Source organism: Engraulis encrasicolus, chromosome 10, assembly GCF_034702125.1.
Source record: "Engraulis encrasicolus isolate BLACKSEA-1 chromosome 10, IST_EnEncr_1.0, whole genome shotgun sequence".
Classification (NCBI taxonomy): domain Eukaryota; kingdom Metazoa; phylum Chordata; class Actinopteri; order Clupeiformes; family Engraulidae; genus Engraulis; species Engraulis encrasicolus.
This window is the reverse complement of record NC_085866.1, coordinates 56,877,161-56,896,612: the sequence shown is the minus strand read 5'-3', so window position 1 is coordinate 56,896,612 and position 19,452 is coordinate 56,877,161. Positions and strand designations below refer to the sequence as shown.

General features: G+C 42.8%; 1 protein-coding gene across 1 annotated transcript in view; it reads right to left on the bottom strand.

Annotated features, from left to right (window-relative positions):
* Positions 1 to 19,452, bottom strand: part of LOC134457400 (leucine-rich repeat-containing G-protein coupled receptor 6) — a 266,153-nt gene that overhangs the window by 34,617 nt on the left and 212,084 nt on the right. The window contains exons 13-15 of the mRNA XM_063209416.1: positions 17,853 to 17,924; positions 17,131 to 17,202; positions 16,232 to 16,357 (exon numbers count right to left, since the gene is read on the bottom strand). Coding sequence (XP_063065486.1) covers positions 16,232 to 16,357; positions 17,131 to 17,202; positions 17,853 to 17,924 — 270 coding nt within the window. The remainder of the gene's footprint in view (positions 1 to 16,231; positions 16,358 to 17,130; positions 17,203 to 17,852; positions 17,925 to 19,452) is intronic.

The window sequence follows — 19,452 nt, the reverse complement described above, 5'->3', positions numbered from 1 at the left end:
GGCCGGATAAGTGCTCCCTCATTAGGGTTTTCATGACTACTAGCATCACGGGGATCTGATAGCACTTTCCAAGCGGGCGTTACAAGCTATATGTTGAATTTGGCAGTTGTATTCTGATAATTTACAGCTTGATTCTGTAGGTGTTATTGGGTTCACTTTTCTGTCCTTGCCTGCATTTCCGCGGTCACGACACAATGGGTTACATACCGCCATTCAGACATACCGTCATTACGACATACCACCATTACGCAGGGATTAAAGCAAAAAAAAGTAATCTGACTGAACTTTTTTACCGGTTAGGCACCCGATCGAGTATCACTCCGTAACCCTACGAAAAACAATGTAGCCAGGCTCTGCCCTCATGACGAAACATACATGCAAGGAATGGTGCCAGAGCCAGCGGCATAGGCAGACGGGGCAGTCGCCTAGAGCAGAATAGGCCTATGTCTTGAGGGCGCCAGTGCCAAAAAGTGCCACAAAATCAGAACTTCAACCAACATAAATCTTTACACTTCACATGAACAATGAATATTCATTATACACTCAGTAGACCTATATAGACTCAGTATGAGTGTACCTGTAGGTACTGGATCTACTGATGTGGTACTGATGTGCTCAATCAGATGTAGGCCTACAATGCTATGTTTACAGATGCCAATTTCTAAATACAAAAAAAGGAAAGAGGGCGGGCAGGCCTAGGCCGCTCACCAGATTGACTAGAACTGGCCGAGAATGGAGGGATAATGGATACTATATCAGACTGCAAAGATTGAACTGAAATTTGGGGCATGTTTTGGTTATTTCCTCTTATTTCTACCCATTGTTTATGAATTGTTCACAACATCATGCAGAATGGATTCACAATGAATGCTGCTTCAAAATGGTAGCTGATCTCACAGAATTATTGACTTGGAATTGCAATGTGTTGATACAGTGAGTGATCCCATTATGGGGTTTTTTGTAGTAGTAGGCTATATTTTGTCTTTCACATTAGAATGGGCAAACACTGTTCTGGTGAAAGCACTGGTGCGCATTGCTTGCAGTTGTATTTCTGACATTTAAAAAGCCCTGATCATAGCAATCAGAGGGAGAAAACTAGCTTTAATTATTTGTATGTTTTTCACCCTTCGGCCTTTTTCAGTATTCATCCTGTTACAAATAACTTGTTGACGTTTACAAACAGGGTGCGGTATATGTCTACCTCTGTGTTCTACCGTTTTGAAAACTACTGGCTACTTTTTTGCTTCTCGATGTGCGGTGCCAAGCACACGCTTACCATTGATTTAAAAAACGTCCCCGATTCTTCCTATGCGCACGTGTTCTACAAGCTGACAGGACGCAGCAGACACGACAGTCACAGACATACGTCTATCGTTTACAAAAGTAACACACTTTCCCAAGCTTGTCGCGCAGCTTTCCACTCGAATCAAGGCAAATCACCCACCCATCAGTCCTGAGTGCACAGTGCGCAAATAGGCTAACTGAACTCAAACGAAACGCATAGTCCGAGAAGATGGGCGCAGACGTTGAGCCACTCAAAAACAAGCGCACACACAACTGTTGCTGCTGCACACTATTCCAGTTAGCAGAAATAGCGTCACACAGTAACAAGCCTTGAAAGTGAAACAAACGTCGAAACGGCATTTATCGACCATGAGTCCACCCATCAGAACACTGCTTCCCAGAACAAGACGTGGCATAAATTGGCTCTGCCAGGGATAGCCTATCCGTGACCCAAATGCAACCCATTTTTAACTTATTTCTTGAATATATATATCGGCAACAACAAAGTTAATCTGCTATGAATACAGATAAGACTGTGAATTATCCGTTGTCAAAAAGACAACTAGCTCTACACGCAGCCAGTCAAACGCGCTAAACTTTGAGGATGAAACGCATGGTAGGCTATCCTAGTTAGCTGGGGCTATGAATAATGCTAGTAAGAGTCACAATGCTTAAAAGGCAAACCCTTCACGAAAAGGACATCATACGCAGTCGAAGTAAACTTCATTTTTTTTCTAAATATCTGCCACGGCAGGTGCAATGATATGGAAACGTCACTGCACTTTATACATTACAATTATTTTCTTTTCTGCCATCAGGAACAATTTTGACTATTTATTTTTTTAATCTGTCGCGTTGCGCTGCCACAGAATTGTTCACCGCTCGTGTACTTTTTTTGGAACACGGAAGAACAGGGGATGACCCAAAACTAGGCTACTGATGAGTGAATGTTGTATCACACCGCCAATGGTGGAGTGTATAACTACATCCGTACACCAAACACCTCTCGTCCCCTTCTCATGACCAGGAGTGCTCTCGATTTGAGTTCAGTTGGAAAGTAAAAATTGTAAATTAATTGACATAAATTATACGGACGGAAATCCGTCCAAACGAAAATCCAGTTGACGGAATTCCGTCGTAGCGACGGAAAACTTTAATCCCTGCATTACGACATACCACCATTCCGATATTGACGTTCAATGACACAATTCTGACACTTTTTTTCACAGCCCCTGGCACAGCCCCTGAGAGATTATGAATCTCAGTTGATGAAAAGTGATGGCTCGCTGTTGTGTCACGTTGCCACGACCGTATGTTTTGCAGTGTAAAACTGATTCAGCGTCTCAAATGGCGTTGTGCACTTAAGGAAAGGAAAAGGAAATGAACACATTGTCAGAAATTCCTATTCCTCTATTCCTCACCTGGCAATAATGCGTGCAGGCAGTTAAACGGAAAATAGTATAGGCTACATCTAGGTTTATTAATAGCACACATTGAGTTTTTTTCGTAGACAAGGGAAAGGGAAATAGAGATCGAATTGACTGCTTATCTCAGATGAAACGTCTGGGCAGAAGTGAAAGGTGCAAAGCATCTCGCAGATGCCATGACAAGATTGCCAAAAACTTGCCGAAAGTTAGTGACAATAATTAAGATTAATGTATGCTATATCACAGAAAAAGCCGCCACATCTTGCCTATCATTTCAGCTATTGTCATCCTCGTAGCATTCATTCAGCAGCACCATGAATCGCGAACAGACTGCAGTGCAATAGGCACGGCTGAAGTCGCGTGCGTTATAAGGGGTGAGGTGGGTGTGAGGTGAGGCGAAGTTGAAAAGGAGGCACCAGAATAACGCAATGTATTAACCATTTTCAAGAGGAATTGACAGACAAGAAATTCACAATTACTGCCAGGGTGTGCGTTGACATTCTTACCGAGTGATGGAATTTGTGCATCTGTTCTCTTAATAGTGCAGACACGGGGCAAGGGAGAAATGAAGTAAATTCATGCTTTCCAAATTGTCAATGTTTTAAATGATTAAACTAGTGTCCATGTGGTGAAAAAGTAAAGTGTTATAAAACCACAGTATAAGTATACTTAATTTTGAGTCAAATGTCACATTTGTCCTATGGTGTGACTGTCACAAGTCTGGATCTCCATGTTATAACATTTTTAAATAAATAATCAAAGCTCAGCCATTTCTCTAAACAATCCTGGCATGTTGCTCAAGGTGTCTATTTTGGCAAGTGGCAATGTTTAATTTTTTTCCCGTTTTTCTGAGACCATAAGGACTTATGAAACTTTGTCACAGAAAACAATGTCCTGTTCTGTGACTGGTGTGACATCATATTTTTGGGTAATTCCGTGGATAATTATCTATTGTTGAAGCTCCAGCTGTACATAAATTGTGACTTTAGACCCTTAAGAAGTCAATGGTAAGGGTGGATTTTAGTTTTTTTTTTCAGAGTTCTTTAATCAATCAATTACGTTTTGCTACCACAGGATGAATTAGTTTTGTAGTCCTTTGGTGTGACAGCCATAAAATACATTTTGACATAGTGTATATTTTTAATTTTTTTTCTTATGTAGATGTATGCAAATGCATCTTACTAAAGGTGACATTGTAATTCAGTTGGCAACGATACGGCTTTAAATTCACTCAAAAGCTCAAAAGTCCTATGGTGTGATGGTAAAAGTCCAATGGTATGACACTTTGGAGTATCACACCAAAAGACAAACAGGTCACACCAAGGACTAGATATCTGAGAAATAGCTTTTAAAACAACTGGTAGTACATTTTTTTGTTTGTTTTGTTGTTTGACTAGATACATATTGTGTATTCAAATTACTTATTCCTTTATTGGCCATTGGAATTTATACTTTGATGGATTGTTAATGAATATTTGCTGTTTATTTTAGATACTGTCAAATGATATAAAATGTCATTAATGGTGCTTTGAAACCATAAAATATAACGGTAACAGTGAAGGAAAGATGAGTGAGAGAGTATAGAGAAGTATAGATGAATAACGTATGCTGTGGATAGCTCAATATAGGCATATAGCATACATGTGCTGTCCAGCTTGAGATACCAAACAGGCACTGCCACTACACACTACAGGTTCAATGGTGTGACAGTCATAGCATACCTACAAAGAGGGTGAGGTGTGATGGTCATGCCAAGGTCACACTTCAGTATGACCGCATGGCTGTCATTAAGTGTTACAATAGGCTGATAATCTATGACTCAAAGACTTATAAGTGTAAAGTGTAGGTCCATATTGACTACAACATTACATTATGATCAAAAGACAGAATAATCATGTTGATACATTTGTTTCTGGCTCAGTTTTGCATTTCTGTCCTTTAGAGTGACATGAATGTACTACAGTGTGACATTTTTTAAATGCTCAAATATTTGTTTGAGCTTAACAATATGTTTGATAAACACTGAATATTGCATTAGGGAGGAACAAATTGTCATCCCTGAAATGTTAGTATAAATTCTGACAATTTTGAACATTTAAAAAGAAAGATATCCCTGTATTTCCTCGAAGGTTTCTAATAAGCTCACCTCTAATGGAAAAAAAATACTTAAATGGTAATTTCTCATTAAATTAAGACTTTAAAAATGTGCAATAAATATGAAGGGTGTAACAATGTTCATAAAACTCCATCAAGCCATTTCTACATTACTTAATATATATATTTCTTAACGTCACACCAAAGGACATATTTTCAGCATATTGCTTTATCAACGTAAATAAATAACCAATTAATAGACCAACATTGTGACCACTTGGATTTTTTTGAAAGATTAATTGCTGCACTACGTAGACATATACTTTTTCCCCTCATAAACAATGTTTTGTGAAAAAAATGTTTTTTACTGCCTATGTGTCATCTACCCAAACACATTTTATCTGTTTATCTGTTTTGTTGCGTTAAGGGCCGTACACACACATCGCTGCTATTTGCTAGCTTCTCGCTTGCTCGTCTACTCCCCTCTGTTTCATGGAACGTTTGCTGAAAGTTCCCGCGGCTTTAACTGCCAATGAACAGGCGAGAAGTACCGAACTCTGCCTTCCAATTGGTTACTCGCTTACTCGCCTCGCTCGAAGATAAAATATTTTCAACTCGGGATCCGCCCACATCGCATCGCTTGTACAGTACTCGCCTGCTAGTCTCGCTGGAACACATTGACATTCTATTGAGTTAATTCGCTGAGCGAGTAACTAGCAGCAACGTGTGTGTACGGCCCTTTACAGGCTTGTCTGTTCATCTCTTAAATTGTACATTTCAGTCATGGTCTGACTGCATAGTTGTAATGCATGGAGAGATGGGAAATAACCTTATAAATGAGGCGATAGAACTGTCCGGCAAGTCAGCCTTAACCTGATACCTACGATAGCATTTCATATGAAAAAAATACCCTATCGATTCATGTCACACATATTTTAACTGCCTAAAAGGGTCGATCTGATCTTAGCAGCTGACATGTCACATACAGACGTGTAGTTCATCAGTGGGCCTCTTCGGATGTCCTCGGCCATAGCATGAGCAGAGCAGAGTGGTTAAAAGGACCCACAGACATATACTGATGCGGTGGGATGATGGCAATGGCTTTTTTAAACTAGCAGCACCCATGGGGGGCTTTCTTGTTGTCTGGCCCAGGGGTCCATGGCGTTATAATCGGTCCCTGCAATGGTAGGTACTGGCCTCTAGGCAGATGGCAGCCAACGGAAATAGTAAATTCTGAACGGTAAACAGCTGCCTGTCCTAAAGACGTCGAGATTTCTTACATTACCCATAAACACTACCATCAACCTCTCTGCCCACACCCATTGGCTGTTACAATGACGCAGTCTCACCCACTGGCTGCGTGTTTTGGAAGCCTGTGCGGAACCAGTGTTGATAAATAAAATTTCAATAACAGGACGAGTGCGGATTACTTCGGTTTTGAAGGTTTTCAAGGGGTGATAAAGAATGTGGCAGTGGTTAGAGTAAGGTTAGGTGTCGGTGAATGCAAGTAATAACTGTAATAGTGACGCTGAAATGGAGTGGTAGTGCTCGAGCGAAAACGGTGTGGGCAGAGAAGCAGGACAACACTGTCAGTATAATGTCAGCGTAGCTGTCAGATGAAGTCGTCTGACATTTGCTAAGTCCTCGCAACTGCATACAATGGACTTGCAGTTTCCTAATAACGGGCACACGATTGCAGAGACCCTGCACGGATTTGACATGGATGTGCAAGAAAGTGAAAAAATAAACTAGTGGTGGGCCGTTATCTGCGTTAACGTGCTGCGATAATGTGAGACTCTTATCGGGCAATAAAAAAAAATATCCTACATTAATCTATTGTCAAAGTTGGGTTTGAGAGTTGGGTAAATGCCCGTGAACACAGCCTAAACACAACAGGCACGTTCAGGCTTCCCTCCAGTCGCATCTCCTCTCCACCTCTCTCTTTAGTAGGTTACCAAATATGAACAGTGTCTGCATGTTGTTAACATTAATCTCTTCACCGTGGTAAGTCTTGTGACTGCTTTTTTAATATAGGCAATGCCAACATTTCAAACTCCAAACCTCGCGCATTTAACACAAAGAACAGTCTTGTTCCAGAACCACTTAAATCTTGCCTGTGCCACATCCAAAACATTTCGTGAGATGGATGCATCTTGAAAACTTTCAAACTCATGTAGGCTATAGCCTACTCTTGCTAAATGTGTGTCTTTTGTTTTTTTTGTAACGGGGCGTTTACGTCGCAAAGAGTGTGAAATGTGAAAATGGCAACGTCGGTAAATGTGTCTATAACTAACGGTTGTCGCGGTAAAAAAAAAAAAAGAAGTTTGGCAATCAGAATTCATTTCGAGTTGTAGGCTAACTAGGCCTACTACGGTATTCTGAGAGGATCGGTCAGGTTTAGGCCGAGTTCTACTCACTAGAGAGCTCATTCTGTAACCTACTCTCCCTGTTGCAGAGATTCTAAAGGCTGAAAAGAAAGCTGCGAGAAGATTCTCTCTCTCTCTCTCTCTCTCTCTCTCTCTCTCTCTCTCTCTCTCTCTCTCTCTCTCTCTCTCTCTCTCTCATTTTTGCATGAGCATTTTTGTTTAAATAAATGTTTGATATTTTTATGTGTAGCCTATTTTACATGTGAGGTTTTGAAGTTTGTGGTTGTGTGTATGTATTTGGCTAGTGTATGTTAAAGGTCTAGTTTGTGTGTGGCATGTCTGTTGAAGGCATGCTGTGTGTGTGTGAGGTGTAGGTCTACTGTATTTGAGGTTTGAGTGATGGGCCCTATACTATTAGATGATTTACAGTAGGCCTACCTCTTAACTTCACCTGGTTTACACCTGAGCTCAGCTTTGTAGTATAGGCCCATGGTGTGCGAGGTTTTGTTGTGTTTGGCTGTCTGTATGTGTTTGGCATGTGTGATGTGATTCACTGTCTTCGGAGGAAATTGAATAAAATGAATGAAATGCAAGTATGAAAGTCGCGATAGGTTGCAATTTTTTATGCAATAAAAAGAGAGGGTGCTGCTTGGTTCCCATGATTCTCGGGCAGGGGCATACTACAGCTAGGACTGTATTCAAGTGAAAAGTAGCACGGAGTTACCACATTCATTTATCATCTTTCCCGATTCATCATAGCCTGGTTCTCACCAGGCGGTGTGTCTGTAGCTTTGGCGCTCCCTGGTGGAGAAAGCTACGCACACTACCGTCTGGTACATAGAGCATGTGATGGCTCCAGGCTAGATTTATCAAAGTTAAAGGAGAAATTATACCAGTACAATGAGATTTAAGAAAAATTGTCTTGAATCTTGAGTCTTGTGTGTAGTTTGGGGTTGTCTGTTCGAGGAGTCTTTATCTACCTTGAGATATTAACATAATTTAAAGATCAAAGTACATTTTTTGGTGCTACGCCCCGGCCCTGCTCATGATTGGACTAAATGAATGGACTTAATGACTGGTGTAGGCATTATTACCCCTAAAGTTTAATTCATTTCCACTTATTTTACGAATGGCCACCATTTTGTAAAATACAGCCACCATTTTCTCTCTATACTGTACCTGGTTCGGATTACGTGGCTCAGCCCCGCCCCGTATGTATAAAACCCCTGGTCAAGGTATGCATATAGCTTTTCGCTCTATTCCCCTAAGGCCGACGCCCTAGGCCCGAAGCCCGACTTCCTCCATCGAGATGTGAGACGTGTCGAGACCCGTCTCCTTAGAGGGACGTCTATTTTAGAAATTATTGAAACTGTAAGTTATCTTGGCCAGGTTAACACTACGGTCGATATATTTCTTCCTTCAACCGGTTTTCGTTTGTATTGCATTTGACTTTTGCGGACACTGCTAGGAGAGCAGTGAGTCAGGACCCACGAGGAACCCACGCGCTATAGGATAACTTTTGTACGGACAATTGTTAATCTTTTTTTTACTAGCACCGAATTCAAGGACCTCGCCTAGAGTCGACGGAGACTCGGCTGAGCCTGATTGTCTGTCCCCCCCCCAAGAGAGTGGACAGCCGGTATAGTTACTACGCGTGGAGCGGACCTGCGTGCACCCCTTTCCCACTGGACCTTCGCAGGACGGCACCGCAAAGACAATCGGACTACACAACGAAATACCACCTTCCTTTTCCCCGTTCAACGAAGCAAGACTTCTGTGGACACATTGCAACCTCGTGCCCCGGAACGGCGCGTGGTATCGCTTGGCCCCACAGACAGGACCTGCGAGCTTGGAGAACAAAAGGACCTCGTGCGCACGAAGACGCACACACCCACCTCGCCCGAGAGATCAAAGGATCTCTCTCTCTCTTCCTACCAAGGATAACAGTAAGCACGAAATTGGGCAAAGATATTCAGTTAGAACTGTTACATAGCTTTGAGGAGTTGTGTTTAAATATCCACACTTGTAGAGTGTGATATATTTTATTTTGGGTTATTTTGTTCTATCTGTTCTTTCTTTTCTCTCTCTCTTTCTCCCCTCTCATCACCACCGATAGCCACACGCTATTCTTAGTTTACATTAGTTGCAATATTGCCATAGGCCATACTTGCACCCACATGTAAATTATCCATTCACAGAGATACACGTACCCGTGTTTTAACCCATAGAGTTATCGAATTGAGGACGTAAGCTATTGTCGGAAAAGCGCGCCAAGCGCTCCCTTTTCCCTCCCCCCACACATACTGTAAAGCCTTTAGACAAAGGACAGTATTCTCTGATTAGGTTGAATTCTATCTTGAAGATAAGTTCCCGCTTTATCAGCCGAAAGCTTAACGCCCCTCCTCGTATCTCATATTTCGGTCCTGCGCGTAAGCGCTGCGCAGAATCATTTGAGCCATAAGTTCATAGAACATACATCTCTCTCTCTCTCTCTCTCCTCCCACCGCTCCGCACACGCGGTAACAGAAGTGCGCGGCGCCCACCGAGCGCGCGCCTCCTCCTTCTCTCTCTCTCTTTCTCTCTCTCGCATAGCGTACACACACACACACACACACACACACACACACGCATCCCCTCATACCCCGTGTATATATTGTATATTTTACCTAAGTTCTTATGCCCTGCAAGTCACATTGGCTGTATCAGTGTTATGACCGGATGATGCTTTTACAATAAATGTACATTGTGGTGAACTGTGTTTGTCTTATTTGAACAATTTCTACGAAGTCAACCAGAAAAGAATTCACACAAAACCTTCAGATTATTTGTCAATAATGGTCATGATTTTATGAGACGGTCATGAACCGTGTTTTATGCAATCATTAATTAGACAATTGACGATTCCATAAGTACACACCTACACATTATTGATACCCAGCGTGAAGAGTTTAACACACTCTTCATGCATCATTTCTTATACTCTTATTCCTCACATATAGTAATAACACATTACATATTTGGAACTGTATAAGAATTGTATACTTATTAATGTAATTATAATTACATTACTGTACTTCCCTTACATTTAACGTCGTACCCATTAATTGTAGTTGACCCTACATATTTTGGTGCCCGTGTGTGAGGAAGAATAGTCCCCGTAGCCATAAATGTTAGTTTACCTACATATTTTGGTGCCCTTGCGTGAGGAAGAATATTCCTCACGTCCAATAAATGTGGGATTACCCCTACATATTTTGGTGCGCCGCCCGAGGACTGGTTTAATGACTTCTAGAACTTGTACAAATACAGATGAAATACTGTTTGCATTAGACAACTGCTAAGATATACATTCAGATGCGTATGGACAGTAGTCAACAGCATGAGAACATACTAACACCCCAGCAACGGTTAGTTAGTAAACCCCGAATTAATTAATTATTACTGTAATTAACAGTTTGATTATTTTGAATTGAATTTAAATTAATTAACAGATTAATTACCAGCATAATTAGTTATTCATTTTGTTGCCAACAAAATGGCACCCTCTAACTGTCTAGAAAGCGGTCAAAACCCGCAGCTTTCTGATCTCATTGCAGACCTTACCCAGGTCTCGTTGCATAATAGACTGAAGGTTCAAAATCTCAGTCAGGAGCAATGCACGCTAGAAATTCAGAAAACGCTATTGCAAATCAATGCCCCAAAATCAACTGCCGATAGCCAAGAAGCAATAGGCATGTTAATTTTGCTCCAATCCCACGAGCTGAGATTGCAAATCAGCCAGCTCCGCACTGAAGTGCATGACGTCATAGCTGACCGTGAGAAGGTAGCTAGAGAAGCCAATGAAATTAGAAATGAACTTAAGCACACGCAAGAGAGCTTTTCTAATCGCATGAGCATATTGGAGGCAGCCATAATAGGTAGTAAGAATGTTGTAGAACAGCAGCCCCTCCTCCCGTCTCGTGAGAATCCCGAGACAATACAGGTGACACACTTAGACCATTCCACGCAAGCCAGCGAGAAGGCCACCCAGGAAAAGAGTCCAGTGTATGAGGTAGACAGAAACGAGATTGTCCCCATAGTCACCCCACAGCCAGTCGCAGCCCGGGGAAGACCCCGCACACGCGATTGTCACAGCAGCTCAGAGACAGAGTGCTCCGATGGGTCTCACACGCGTAACGCAGAGACGACCCGCGTAGCTAGACTCCGTGTTCTTGATATACTGGCACAAGATGTTGAGAAGTTTGACCCTTACGGTTCAAACAGACACGTGAGTGACTATTTCAGAGAAATAGAACGATGTTTCCAAGACATGCCAGACGCAACGTCATATGAGAGAGTTAAACTAATTTGGAAAACATCCGGCCCCAGAGTGCGCAAGGATTTGGATTCACTTTCCCCAGACATAGCTGATAGCTATTCCAAATTACGCGCATGGATGATAGGAGAGTACGAGCGTCCTAGAGACTACCCGTCTGCGGTGCTCAATGCTTTGAGGGTCAGACATCAGAGGTCTGAACCCCCTCGCGCATATTTCAGTCGGTTACACACAGCCTACTTTGAGGGTAGGGCAACACCAGGCTTAGAAGAAGATGCGCACTTTCAATCACTCTTCTTACACAATCTCCATGGTAGCATTCGTACAGAGGTTAAAGTCGCGTGTAGACGCAAACGTCACACGATGCTTGAAATGCGCCGGCTTGCACAGCTGGTTTGGGAGGCCGCTACGCCTGCAGACAGGTCTCAGCCATGCGCTCTCAACCCATGCCATCAGCCCACGGCACAGCCCCGGCTGACGAGCTTCGAAGCGGCCCATAAAGGGGGGCCAGACAGAGATGGCCCTATGCAACACTCGACTAACCCACAGCAAAACGAATGGCACCACCAGCAGAACATTATAGCGAGAGGGGGACAGCTCCCTCATCAGCATTACAGCCACATTACGCACAACACACGTAGGCGTAAACGAAACAGAAGGCGCAACCGCCAACCTGTTCATAATCCGGACCAGTGGGCTAACCACGGCTCCCATGAGTCCGACTCCCGTTCTGCACAGTCATGGCGCGATACGAATGACCAAGATTCGTCAGATGGATCTGATCAAAGCTCTAGCGAGCAAGATTCACACACTCCGCGTCACCGTCGCCAGCGGCGACAGAGTTGGGTCCAGCACGACTCATCCCTGTCCCATAGCGCGACAGACTAACAGACTAACATCAGACATCAGTCTCACAGACTAAATTTGCATACTTCGCCAAAGCCATAAATATGCATCATAAGTCTTAGTCACAGTTAACCACCTACTAACCAACACTGTACATTCCATCACACTATGCAGGATTGTTATATGCGATCCCATTTTACGCACGCATGCTTTAGACAGTGCATAGGCAAGCATACCCTTCAGGGCCCGAAGGAAAGCGCAGCGCCGACCTGACTAACAGCAGCGTTATGGTAAACCAGCACGAAAGTACCATTAGTAAAATGCATTCACATTAATATATCTAGTTATTGTTTTTGGCAATGTTACATTTGTTTGTTATTAGCACACTGGTAAGATGGAGCACATCCATCTCTCCAACCTCACTCCACAGTGTATCCACATACACGCCTCATGCTACGGCATGCTTCACAACAACAACACAACTGACACTGACCACATGGCTATGTGATTGACAGCTGCAGACGTCAAAAGCTCTGCCATCAGTAGTGTCCACGAAGATTAGGCTAGCTGACACATGGTTCCACCTCTCCCTCACCATGCCTTTTCTTCACTTTCTTCTCTTTCCTCTCTTTTCTCTTTTATTATTTTTCATGATTTTGTTTGTTTGAATTTAGATTCTAGACAGATAAAATCTATTGCCCAAAGTGCTATGCCCATTCTCAGCCCAGAGTGCTATACTGCATGGACTATTCATATGCCCATCACATGAACTTTTCCAAAGGACACTCCACAGGAACCGTCCTTGGACCTCACAGCATCATGGACATAGCGCGCTCCAGCGCACAGTGGAATTACCATATGGACAAACATTGGATTACCACTTTTGGACAAATGAACTTAAACAGGAGTAAAGTGCCATGTGCCTATCAAAGAGACACTGCAATCTTCCTTCGATAGCCAAAAGGGGGAACTGTAGGCATTATTACCCCTAAAGTTTAATTCATTTCCACTTATTTTACGAATGGCCACCATTTTGTAAAATACAGCCACCATTTTCTCTCTATACTGTACCTGGTTCGGATTACGTGGCTCAGCCCCGCCCCGTATGTATAAAACCCCTGGTCAAGGTATGCATCTCGCTATTCGCTCTATTCCCCTAAGGCCGACGCCCTAGGCCCGAAGCCCGACTTCCTCCATCGAGATGTGAGACGTGTCGAGACCCGTCTCCTTAGAGGGACGTCTATTTTAGAAATTATTGAAACTGTAAGTTATCTTGGCCAGGTTAACACTACGGTCGATATATTTCTTCCTTCAACCGGTTTTCGTTTGTATTGCATTTGACTTTTGCGGACACTGCTAGGAGAGCAGTGAGTCAGGACCCACGAGGAACCCACGCGCTATAGGATAACTTTTGTACGGACAATTGTAATCTTTTTTTTTACTAGCACCGAATTCAAGGACCTCGCCTAGAGTCGACGGAGACTCGGCTGAGCCTGATTGTCTGTCCCCCCCCCAAGAGAGTGGACAGCCGGTATAGTTACTACGCGTGGAGCGGACCTGCGTGCACCCCTTTCTCATTGGACCTTCGCAGGACGGCACCGCAAAGACAATCGGACTACACAACGAAATACCACTTTCCTTTTCCCCGTTCAACGAAGCAAGACTTCTGTGGACACATTGCAACCTCGTGCCCCGGAACGGCGCGTGGTATCGCTTGGCCCCACAGACAGGACCGGCGAGCTTGGAGAACAAAAGGACCTCGTGCGCACGAAGACGCACACACCCACCTCGCCCGAGAGATCAAAGGATCTCTCTTCCTACCAAGGATAACAGTAAGCACGAAATTGGGCAAAGATATTCAGTTAGAACTGTTACATAGCTTTGAGGAGTTGTGTTTAAATATCCACACTTGTAGAGTGTGATATATTTTATTTTGGGTTATTTTGTTCTATCTGTTCTTTCTTTTCTTTCTCTCTTTCTCCCCTCTCATCACCACAGATAGCCACACGCTATTCTTAGTTTACATTAGTTGCAATATTGCCATAGGCCATACTTGCACCCACATGTAAATTATCCATTCACAGAGATACACGTACCCGTGTTTTAACCCATAGAGTTATCGAATTGAGGACGTAAGCTATTGTCGGAAAAGCGCGCCAAGCGCTCCCTTTTCCCTCCCCCCACACATACTGTAAAGCCTTTAGACAAAGGACAGTATTCTCTGATTAGGTTGAATTCTATCTTGAAGATAAGTTCCCGCTTTATCAGCCGAAAGCTTAACGCCCCTCCTCGTATCTCATATTTCGGTCCTGCGCGTAAGCGCTGCGCAGAATCATTTGAGCCATAAGTTCATAGAACATACATCTCTCTCTCTCTCTCTCCTCCCACCGCTCCGCACACGCGGTAACAGAAGTGCGCGGCGCCCACCGAGCGCGCGCCTCCTCCTTCTCTCTCTCTCTTTCTCTCTCTCGCATAGCGTACACACACACACACACACACACACACACACGCATCCCCTCATACCCCGTGTATATATTGTATATTTTACCTAAGTTCTTATGCCCTGCAAGTCACATTGGCTGTATCAGTGTTATGACCGGATGATGCTTTTACAATAAATGTACATTGTGGTGAACTGTGTTTGTCTTATTTGAACAATTTCTACGAAGTCAACCAGAAAAGAATTCACACAAAACCTTCAGATTATTTGTCAATAATGGTCATGATTTTATGAGACGGTCATGAACCGTGTTTTATGCAATCATTAATTAGACAATTGACGATTCCATAAGTACACACCTACACATTATTGATACCCAGCGTGAAGAGTTTAACACACTCTTCATGCATCATTTCTTATACTCTTATTCCTCACATATAGTAATAACACATTACATATTTGGAACTGTATAAGAATTGTATACTTATTAATGTAATTATAATTACATTACTGTACTTCCCTTACATTTAACGTCGTACCCATTAATTGTAGTTGACCCTACATATTTTGGTGCCCGTGTGTGAGGAAGAATAGTCCCCGTAGCCATAAATGTTAGTTTACCTACATATTTTGGTGCCCTTGCGTGAGGAAGAATATTCCTCACGTCCAATAAATGTGGGATTACCCCTACACTGGACTAATATGACATATCATAAAGGCCTTTCAGCAAGTTTAAGCAGCCATCACGAGAGAGGGAGAGCTCATCTGCCTTTATTTGTTTTGTTGCCCTCCTAATTACTCTGATAAGCTGTTGAAATGTTGTCCTTGTTTGGAAACTAAACCAAAGGTAATACAGGGTTATGAATTATACTTGTCATAACTGTTTAGACAAAATGATTTGTGAAATCACAAGGACATAGTGAAAAATGTAATTGACCTTAGGGTGACAGCTGGGCTATTTAAATGGAAATGAATGTATGGTGATGATGATTAAGGAATGAAGGAAAGACATTATAATAACATTATACTGTAAGTGAATTGAGCTTGACCTGGCTGGATTTTTATGTCTTTGTTTTATTGCATTGTACAGATACTGTCCTGTGCAAGAATACAGTCTCACAGTTTTGACCCTGGTGAAGACTGAAACACCAGTCTATTGGCACTGCTCTGAATAAAAGGACATGTTTTCCCACATCTGAGCTGCTCTGGTGAGTTGACTCTCCATAAATGTTGCAGTGTTAATTCAACACTATTTTGAGCACATACTGTCCCACTTGATTGTAGTGTTAAATCTTAACCCTTTAACAGTGAAGCCATATGCACTCAAAATAGTTTTAAACTAAACTCTCAGTGTTAATTGCAAACTCAAAGAATCGAACAACGCTAAATTGAGTGAGAGCATATATGTTCAGTCAGAACAGTGCTGCATTAACACTGCAAATTGTACTCTTCGTATTACCTGATCTTGGGGAAGTCCTCCTTCCTGAATAGGCTGGATAGAGCCACGTTCCCCCTCAGCTTCATATGCGTCAGGCTGGACAGCCCCTCCATGGGCAACGCACTCAGGTGGTTCTCTGTCAGGTCCCTGGCCATGCACAAAAACACCCACAAGAGACAGCATTAAGTTAGATACTTATATGAAAAAACAGCATGAGTCTACAATTCACTACTTGTCTCCACTCATTCAATATACTGTACTTTTTTGCCATGACCGGAATTAAATGAAATGAGATGGAGGTAAAAGACTGTAGTTGTAGACTGTACGACATGTCTTCACTCACTAAATATAACATTTTGTCGGGTCCTTGGCAATAAACAAAAAGATCTCCAGTTAGAAATGTTTGTACTGTACATTTACGCTCCTTGAATCTTTCTGCCAGGTCTATATAAGAACAACCAAAAACATCTTAGTCAGGCGTTTCTCCTTGCACACCAGGCAACATCAGTGGAAATCTACGCTGCTAGACTGAGGTGTTGGCACCGGCCCCTTTGTATCACCCCTTTTTCAATAGGACACATCATTGCCTTCTTGTCATGCAGTACATTTAATCTGTTGAGACTGACGACACAAGTCTACACCACAGCAAAAGGATTTTTTTTTCATTTTCGCAACCACAACTTTTCCAGGCCTGGCCAAGGAAAACACAGAGCTGATGACAACAACTCTAAAGCATGGATCAGGGAATCTCTATGCTGTTCGAATGAAAAAATCACTTGGCAAGCCATGGTTTAATTAAGGCCTCAACATCCTGGCAGCCCTCTCGTTGTTTATGGCAACACTGCCATTATTTTAATTTATGTATTTAAGTACTAGGAGAAGTGAAGCTGGCAATCACTGTTGGCATGGTTGGTACTCACAGTTTGACCAGTGAGTGCAAAGAGGAGAAGGCCTCTGGGTGGATTGTCTCGATCTTGTTCCAGCTCAGATCTCTACAAAAAAAAGTTGCCCAGCAGACACAATAGTTAAAAAAGTGGAAAATCCAAAAGCTTATCTATTAAAAAGAGAAATCAAATGTCTTGTGTTTCTTGTCTTGCGTTCCATGTGATGTTAATATCATGAGGAATCTAGCAGGGATCAGTGTTAAGCAGCATGATTAACTAGTCCTGCCAAACATATGGGCAGTGTGGCTGCGTCTGTCACTTGTTCAAGTTCAAGTAGACAATGCAATTTCATAACATATGCAGGCCTGAAGCTATCAGAACAAACATTAGAGTGGTCAAATTTTAGGGTTACATTATTCTGAGTTGATTTTTATTTTATTTTTTCGGATTTTGAACTGTACACTATAAACCGTCAATGCATGTGTTGTGGTGAATGAGTCAAGTTTGGCAGAACTTAAGTGAGTGGTTTGGAGTGTAAGTGCGAATGCATGGGTGTGAAAGGGTATGTGTGTGTGTGTGTGTGTGGGGGGGGGGGGGGAGATACAGTTCTATCATAAGGAGCACAGGGAGGTTGTAGTGTGTGTGTGTGTGTGTGTGTGTGTGTGTGTGTGTGTGTGTGTGTGTGTGTGTGTGTGTGTGTGTGTGTGTGTGTGTGTGTGTGTGTGTGTGTGTGTGTGTGTGTGTGTGTGTGTACTCGCAGTGAGCGCAGGGAGGAGAGCTGCTGGAATGTGTGGGCCTCGATCTGCTGGATCAGATTGTGCTGCAGGCCTCTGTAAGAGTCAAAACAAGAACGGCAGAGAGAGAGAGACAGAATACGTGAGATAGACAGAGGGGACAAAAAAGAGAGATGAATGAAGAGATGAAGAAATGAAGAGGGGGAGAGGGAGAGTGTGATAGAGAGAGAGAGAGAGAGAGAGAGAGAGAGAGAGAGAGAGAGAGAGACAGAGAAGGCGAGTGGGAAAGAACCAGGTGGGGGATAGAGATAGAGAGATAGAAAGAGAGAGAAAAAAACAGAGAGACAGTTACATCAGCCCCTTCACCACTGGTACTGACACTAAGACCCGTAGCAATCAACACTGGTCTCTACACAAGATGAGGATGAGGGTTTACTCAGCACTGAAGCATATTATACACAATTGACCATGTGTGTGACCAAGGAAGAGAGAGAGAGAGAGAGAGAGAGAGGGAGAGGGAGAGAAAGAGAGATGTGAGGGGAGGGGAGGGGAGGGGAGGGGAGGGGAGGGAGGGGGAGGAGTACGAACTAGGGATGATAGCCGTTTAACCGATAATTAACCAAAACAGCGTTGTCCGGATAAAAAATTCTTTCACCGATAGTCGTAAAAAAAAATATTTTTACATCTCCCGAATGCCAGCCAACGTTGCTTATTACAATGCATGCATGTTATTGGTGGTATTGTATTGTGTGTGGTGGTGTGATCTTTCAATATTCAAAAATGACATGTGAGCATGAGCCATCCCACCGTGGAATTTATTAAGAGCAAAAGCAGCACAGAGCCACTCTATCACAGCAGAGCTCACGTAGCCATTCCAGCGGTAGCCTACTGTTGCAATAGGCAACAGTTAACACCGGTTACAACAGTAGTGACAATTTGTGCAGATAAAAAACCCGCCACTATTAACCTACATAAGGCCTATTCAAAAAGCACAAAGCTGACATGAGTTAACAGAATTAGACTTCAAGACAGCTGAGACATGCCGACAAGCTTCATGTGCACTTCTCCAAAATCAGCGACAATTGATGAGTGTTTGCTATGTGAGAAGTGAAGTGTTGCGTGTAACCCATTGCAAATGTATCGGCAATATTGGGGGGGGGAAATCACGGCTTGTTGGTGGCTGCGTGTGGACTATCACTATGACATAATGATAGACCTAATTGTAACACTGTAATAGCAAACGGAGATATGAAAGACTAGCTATAACTTATGCTTACCTGTTGTGTCTTTCATCTGTGCTTAAATGGCATGACGACAGGAGCTTGATTTTACGCACGCTACAGAGGCTGTTGGCAATTGGTACGTTTTCTTTACTAAGACACTGGTTAATAGGCTATATTCCCCTCCCTTTAACACCACCAAATACAGCGTTCTCTGTTGGTGACTTTGTAGAGTGAGCTTTTTACAGCCTAGATGCTGCTTTTGGATTTGTGTGAAACATTAGAAGGTCGCCGTTATGCGTAATCAAAGCAATTATTTTTCTCCCCTAAAATCTTTATTCCTCCACAAGTAGTGGTCAATGATAGGGAAAATGTATAATACAGAGGACACAAACTAACCATGT